The sequence below is a fragment of the Cariama cristata genome, unplaced genomic scaffold, assembly GCF_000690535.1.
Source record: "Cariama cristata isolate BGI_N322 unplaced genomic scaffold, ASM69053v1 scaffold29920, whole genome shotgun sequence".
NCBI lineage: Eukaryota > Metazoa > Chordata > Aves > Cariamiformes > Cariamidae > Cariama > Cariama cristata.
In genome coordinates this window covers 18,009-25,474 of record NW_009596827.1, presented here as the reverse complement: position 1 = coordinate 25,474, position 7,466 = coordinate 18,009, and the positions used below count along the sequence as shown (strand labels likewise).

General features: G+C 57.0%; 1 protein-coding gene across 1 annotated transcript; it reads left to right on the top strand.

The window, feature by feature from the left end:
* Positions 1–237: 237 nt before the first annotated feature.
* RPS6KL1 (ribosomal protein S6 kinase-like 1) lies at positions 238–7,063 on the top strand (the record flags this gene model as incomplete). Its single annotated transcript, XM_009707639.1, has 9 exons — positions 238–362; positions 1,161–1,253; positions 2,086–2,133; positions 2,903–3,035; positions 4,375–5,283; positions 6,111–6,200; positions 6,355–6,437; positions 6,731–6,826; positions 6,953–7,063. Coding segments are annotated over 9 exons (1,688 nt in total), but the record flags the coding sequence as incomplete, so codon positions are not given.
* Between the last annotated feature and the right edge of the window lie 403 nt (positions 7,064–7,466).

Genomic DNA, 7,466 nt, shown 5'->3' with positions numbered 1-7,466 from the left:
GAGAATGACAAGGGGACTGGGACATTCCTCTGGGAGGGGACCGGGGCATCCCTCCAGGGACTGCAGCCAGGGAGCCAGTGCATCCCTGCTGGGAGAAGGGTGAGGGGACCTGGGCAATCTCTGGGGACAGCAGTGAGGGGGCCGGGGCATCCCTCGGGGGAGGGTTGCAATGGGACCGGGGCATCTCTCTGGGGAGCACGGCAGGCCCCTCACGCCCGCCCTCTGCGCCGACCGCAGTTGACCCCAACAAGGAGCGTCGGGAGGCCGTGAAGCGGAAGATCACACAGTACCTGAGGCGTGCGGAAGAAATCTTCAACTGCCACCTCCAGCGGGCTGCAGGGGATGGCAACCCCACTGCCACGGTGAGGGGCTGGCGTGGGACAGCATGGGTGGGATGGCAGTGGATATGTGGCCCTGGGAAACCTGGGGGAGGCACACATAAAGCAGGCCCAGTGAGCCTCCTCGACTGCGTCTGCCAGATGCCACAGTAAGGTGGTGTAGAGAAAATGGCAGACGCATCAGCTGCAGAGTGTCCTGGCATGCCGGTGGCTGCGGGGGGGGCGGGAGGCCCGTACTCTGCCTGGACTGAAGAGCTGAGGTGGGCCCAGCTTGCCTGGGGTGCTCCCAGGACCCCCCCCCAAGGTGTGTGTGTTTAGCTCGCTGCCACCATAGTGAAAATGGCCATTTTTGGTGGAACCACCTTGTCAGATGTTAAAAATGTTGTCTTTCCCATCACTGTTCCCATCTGGATGGAAACCAAAGACAATGTCTGCTTGCTGTGTGGTGGGAAGGAGGTGGTGAATGAAGGGAGAGGGGAGTGAGGCAGGGCAGGGTCGGGTGAGAAGGACGAGGGGAGAAAGGCGACTACCTCCCGTACAGATCCTCTTAGTGTTGAAGCAGTCCAGGTACAAATTTTGGAGTGATTTTACCTCTGCTGCAGGTGCAAGCTTTCCCTGAAAACTTCAGAAATCCAGGAGCTGGCCAAGAAAACGGTCCAGCTGATGTTAGGAATCAACCACAGCTGTTGGAGCGTTGTCTCTGGATGTTCACCAGCCCAGCAGTATTTCTGCCTCCTCTGGAAAACGCGGGGCTTCTCCTGCCCACTCCCATGAACAGTAGCATCTCTAGGTCCCTCATCCTTTTCTCTCACCATCTTGCAGGGCTACAGCAGCCTGCGCTTCCGGCCGATCAGGACGCTGAGCTCGGCAGTGGAGAACCTGAGGCGGTGTAAGGTTGTGGGAGTGATCGATAAGGTAATGGCTCGACCTGGAACTGGCAGGGTGAGGCTGGGGCTGGGCCAAAGGGAGCGTAAGCTGGAGGGTCCTGGCAGCTGGGATGGGGCTGCCGGCCTCCAGCGCACCCACCAAGGAATGTGAGGATATCCATCCACACTGTTCCCACCAACAAAAATTGGCAGGCGAGGATGCAAGACCCTGTAGGAGTTAGTTGGGAAATCTGTTTATGTCCCCGTTACTTTTCCTTACCAGAGCTCCCAAAACATTCACAAGGAGGTCGATGCATCCATTTCTTTCCCTTGCATGGAATCGTGCTTGATGCCTAGGTACCGCGACGGTGGACTCCTATGGATAATCTAGTCTTCTGCAGAAGACAAGCTATCTGGACAAATAAACTAGTTAGTAGTTTGTGATGTTGGAGCGAAGATGCCAGGCTTACCATCTCCGTACATGCACTGGCCCATTGCTCTCCTCTGCCATTCACACATCTCGGTTTGTCAGGACTGATGTGGTCCTCCTGTCCTGCCAAGACCCAGGTGGGCAGCCCAGCGCACCCCACAGAGCCCAGGAGGAGCAGTGCGAAACCCTTCTTTGTGAAGAAAGCAAAATGGTGTGGGAGTCACCTCTTGGTTTAATTAACTCTCTACTCCCTGGCTGCATGGCTGTCTCATTGCTGATAACCTGTGTTTTGTCTGTCAAGAGTAGGGGCTTGAGCACCACCGAACTCCTCTAGTTGGGTGGGACCTTGTTTCGGTTCCAGAGTTGAGTCCCTTGGGGTCATTCCTGTAGGCTACCTGTTGGGGTGGGAGCAATCACTGCTTCTGACTGGTACTGTATGTACTGCTCCCAGGTGCAGATCGTCCAGGATCCGGCCACTGGTGGGACCTTTATACTTAAGGTGGGTGTTTTCAAATTCATCTGCCTGCTGCTCCCTGTCATGCCAGAGCCTCCTTGTCCAAGCAGACGGCTGGGGCAGGTGAGAGGACCAAAAAATAGCAGCTCACAGAGGTGTTGGAGGAAGTTTATTGTTCATAAAGCTTCTTTTGGCTGCCTCAGCCATCTTCTGTGATCAAAAGGGAAGTGGTTCTCCTCGGTCATCTGTATCTCTGCCTTGTGATGCTGCAAGCCAAGCCTTATACCCAGTGTTAATCTGGATCAACCCCTGAAACAGGTCGTGCGTGAGGTGTGCTCAGTACAAATCCTAGGGCATTTTCCCGTGCCCTTGGAACTAAAAATAAAGGACTTCTTAAATAATTGGACAAGGAGGCCCTGGCATGACAGGGAGAGGCATCGCTTCCAGAGGGAGGAGGAGAGAGGGCTGGGATGGCAGGTTCCTGTCTGAAGGGAGTAGGGGCAGTTGCGGGGGAAGGCCACTGCTCTGGACCAGCAGTGTCCTCCGGGTCCCACAGTGCAGGCAGGGAGTGCTCTGCCTTGGCAGAGCTTTGCAGAGCCCTGCCGTATCACAGCTGGGTGCTGGGGACCGACAGACCTCTCGGCATGAGCTGCAGGTTTCCACAGACGGGCAGCTCCATTGCAGGTGACGCAGGGGAGCAGCCATGAGGCCTGGCAGATGGCACGCTACCTTTGTGGCTGTCCTTCTGCCCTGCCAGGTGCTAGGCTGCAGAGAGTCCAAATCCTGTAACACCCATCTACCTGTACCTCCTCAGAGCCTCCCCAAATCTCATGTTGAGACTCGTGAGCGACAGACCATCATCCCGCATGGGGTCCCCTTCATGGTCAAGCTGTTGTGCTACTATGTGAGTGAGGACTCCATCTTCCTCCACCTGGAGCACGTGCAGGGTGAGTGGGGACAGCATTGCCTCCCATCCATGGAGCATCCTGCTCTTCTCCCCAGCCTCCCTTCCTTTAAAATCTCAAATATGTTTCTCCTGCTGCTTTGGGACTGTTTTTTATAGTGACAGCACAAGCTGTCTTCTTCATAGAAGGGTGGTGGGTACCAGGGCTTGAAGACTTTGTGGAAAGAACTGCTCAGCTGTGTTGGGGATTCTGGAGGTTTGGTAAGAGCTGACTGGGGAAGTAAACCAGAAATGGGCCTGTGGAGACCTGCAAGGAGAAAGAGGGGGGGGTGTGTGTGTGGGTGTTATATAGAAACAAGCTTTAGAGACCACTGAGTCCCATGAGAAGGAATGGTCATGCCTTGACATGAAGAAGTTGATGTGGTCCAGCGTCTTGAAAAGAAAAACCTCTTCATGTTACTGGCATTGTTTGATCATGATAGGAAGGTGATGGAGAAGGAGAACCAAGCGAGGTAGTTCACCTGGATGTTGTAGAACAAAATAATCTTTTGATAAGACCTTTATAAAACATTTTTTGCTTAGGAGAAAACATTTTTTGGAGAGGAGATGGAGAATCGCCACATAAAGGGCAGGGAGCACACTGGGGTTTGGGTACAACAAGGAGGCAAACTTGAGGCTTGTCCCAGATCCTGGTGAAGAAGTGTGACAAGGTGGAAGCTTATCCCAAGGAGCTTCTTTGCTGTCTGCTGATTGAATGGATGCGTAGGGAGCAGCAGCTGGAGTCCAAATGACAAAAGGCGGCTGATGTGTTTTGGAGAACAGCCTCAACTCCTTGTGCATTGCTGTAGGATGAATTTGCAGAAAGCAGCCAGCAGCTGGATGTAGTGAGGCAGGGAAGCTCTGGCAGCGTGCTGTGGGCTCCAGGGCTCACTGCTCTGGCTCATCACTGACCCACGGGCTCTGTGCTGTGCTGTGGAAGCTCTCTGGCATCTCTGTCACGTGGGGAGGAAAGGCTTTCAGGGGAAAGTGGGGATGGCAGTGGGATCAGGGGCATGTGTGAAGATGTGGCTGGCCTGTGACATGGAAGTGACAGAGCCGGGATCAAGGAGACTGTGCAGAATGGGGAGCAGGGTTGCTAAAGGAGGTGGGGAATGAACCTTTGGTGTGCTAGGTCCTGGGCAAGGTGTGGCGTTGAGCATGGCGTGCTTGTAGGGCTGGGGAGTATTCTGCATGAACTTGAGCTTTGCTGCAGGGGAGATCAACGATGCTTGATCACGTCCCAGGAGTGTGGGCCTTGGCCTGTGCCCGAACGGGCCATGTCCACAGCGGGGGAACCAGGGATGCTTTCTGCCCCATCACTTGTTCTTCGTTCTGCTTTCCAGGGGAGACACTGTGGTCTCACCTCCGCTCCAAGTACTGTGTCCAGCAGGGCTCTGCCGATTCAAGCACCGTTCAAGCCCTGAGGGACCATGGCAAAGAGGACAGCGTGGGAAGTTCCCAGGGCAGCAGCCAAGTCTCCATCTTCTCTGCTCGGACAGGCAGTGGCCTCCCAGCCTCTGCGACCCACCAAGTATTGCGAACCACTGATGCCTCACCCACTCGGGAGCAGTCCCCCAACCCCATGGACCCCAGCTCAGGGAACCACTGCTCACTTTGCCTGGCTCCTGCCAGCGGCACGAGGGCTGCACCCAGAGGGCAAGAGCTAAGCGTGACACAGGCTGTGTCTGGCGTCGTGGATCGCGTTCCAGCAGCACCAGCCAAAGGCCCCGGCCACCTTACCAGCCAGGGTCTGGTCGTCTACCCCTGGGATGCTCTAACCAGCAGCACAGGCTGTGTAGCAAAGCGAGCAGCCTCCCAACAAGACCCCAGGCTTCCCCAGACCCCTGCCCCCCTACCGAAGACTGTGAGAGAGGGCCAGCCGGGGACAGGAGAGCCACCATCTCAGCAAGTGTCTGAGGTCCCCCGGGCTCGTCCCCTCCTGACCTCGAGTCAGAGGCAGCTTCGTGCAGGAGTTGCCCCATCCAGCTCTGGCAAGCGCTGTGGGCCTGACCCAGCAATGCGGGAGCCCTCACGGGGAGCAAGCCTGACCCGTGGCCGCCTCAGTGAGCAGCCACCATCAGGACAGTGCAGGGCTTTGGCTTCCCCTGGGCACAGCCGGAGAGCCTGGGCTGTGAAGGAGGAGCAGGTGCAGCTGTGGGCAGCGGAAATCCTCCTGGCCTTAGAAGGACTTCACCAACAGGGTGTATTGTGCCGGGACCTCAACCCCAGGAACCTACTGCTTGATGCAGCAGGTAAGTAGTGCCCCAGGTTGCTGCCCTGACAAGGAGAAGGTTGGCTGCTCTGCTGGGAGACTGATGTTTGCCCCATTTCCAGGAGACACAGACTTTCTTGAGTTTGCTTTGGGGGAGGGTGGGAGTCTGGGGAGGTTTGGATGTTTCTGAACTTGGAAGTGTGGTCTCAGTTGGGACTTCCAAGCAGTCATTACAAGAGATGGCTCCACAGCGGGAGAGTCGGGGGGTCGTAGCCACAGGAATTCATTGCCCCGCTCCCACAAGGAGGCTGGCTGGCTGGGAAATCCCAGTAAGGAGAAGCTGAGACCAACTGAACTGTGCTTGAAGTTAGTGGGACTGCAGTTTTGCCCTTCTTGTAGTTATTGCCTGCTGGGGTATCCTGGAGCTGCCCGATCCCTTCGATCCATGGGTACCACTGTCAGTGCAAGCTAAGTGCAAGTCCCTGCTCAGCTGGCAACATCTGGGGCAAACTGGAGAGGTACAAATTGCTTAGGAAAAGAAAAATGCAGAGAGCTTTACAAGGGGAAAGCTACCCCCACCCCCCCCACCCCCCAAAAAAAACGCTTCTTTTCTCACTGCAGCCTGCACTGAGGTCTGTGAGCTTGGCGCCCACCTAACCAGTCTCACCAGCTGCGAGTGCCTGCTGGGCATCTCGGGCAAGCGCTGGGAGGCCGGGGGGTGCAGTGTGCCTCTGCATTCAGGGCATGGCAGGGGCCCAGCGCCCTGGTTGTTCCCAGTTGTGGGGATATGGCTTAGCTTTGTATGCCAACCAAAGTTCCTAGTTTTGTCCTAACCTCCCTGCTTTTGGCTCTGGTGCTGCTCTGCAGGTCACGTCCGTCTCACCTTCTTTGGCCAGTGGACAGAGGTGGAGCCCCAGTACTGCAGCCAGGCACGGGAAGAGCTGTACAGTGCCCCAGGTAAGGGATGTGTCCCCTGCCTTCTCCTGCCCTCTGCCCAGTGCCACCGACGAGGGGAGAGGCGGCTTCTGCAGGCAGCGAGATGTGCCCAGCCCGGTACAGCCGCTGGTGCTCCCTGCCTCCAGCTCTAACACCTCTCTGGCTCTTTCTGCAGAAGTGGGGGGGATCACAGAGCCCACCGAAGCAGCTGACTGCTGGAGCTTTGGCTCTCTCTTGTATGAGTTGCTGACAGGAATGGTAAGAGGCGGAGGAGCTGTGCAAGGTGCAGGGAGGAGGAGGTGATGCTGCAGCACAAGGGCTCCCTGCCATGCAGAGGCTGGGAGGGTGCCTTGCCCTGCTGGCACCTCAGTGCTGTGCCAGGTTGCTTCAGGTGTGTGATTCCTAGTGCCTGTGCATGGTCCCCGAGTGTTCAGGGCCCTGGGTTTTAAATCCTGCTGTGTAGGATGGGGGTTGTGTGGCAATGAAGGCTCAGCAGGGTGTTCCTACCCTCCTCAGTGCCTCTGCTCACCAGCAGCCTCTGCCTTCTGCAGCCACTGTCCCAGAACCACCCTTCAGGGATTCAACCTCACACCCAGCTGTATCTGCCAGAGGGGCTCAGCCTGGCTGCCACATCACTGCTTGCTGAGGTGAGGGGCCTGGGTGGATGGGAGGGAGGACGGGGCTAGAGGCTGGCAAAAGGCAGGGTCCAGTCTGGGTAGCTTTTCCAGTGTCCCCATCTCCCCACCCTGCCATCCTGTCCCCTTTCTCCGCAGCTCCTGCAGTACAACCCGAAGCAGCGCTTGAGCTCTAGAGGAGGTGGCATGGCGAAGCTGAAGTCCCACTCCTTCTTCAGCACCGTCCCATGGAACAAGCTGGTCAGCTAGGCAGGCTGTCCTTCCCGCAGGGAGCTGGGCACAGAGCCACTGTCCCTGGCACTTGTGATCCCAGGTGGCACTGGCAGCTCTGCTGCTGGGGAGGTTTGCCTGCAAGGGCTGCCCCGGGGTGAGGTACGCATGAGGTTTTGCAGCCTTACATGTTCTTCTGTCTTTGCTTGTGTTTGTTGGTGTCTCCAAGAGTGGAGGCTGTGGTCTGGGCCAGGCTGTCTTCTCCTCTAGGTCCTCCCTGGTGGGAAAGGGAGCCCAGGTGCCCACCCCTGGGGACAGCCCATGCTCCCCTTCTGGGGCATCCCTTGCTCAGTGTAGCACTGTGCCCTGGGACTCCCTCCCTCTGTTTTTTTAATCTCTGCTGCTACCACAGTGACACCACCCCCCCCACCCCCCCACCCTT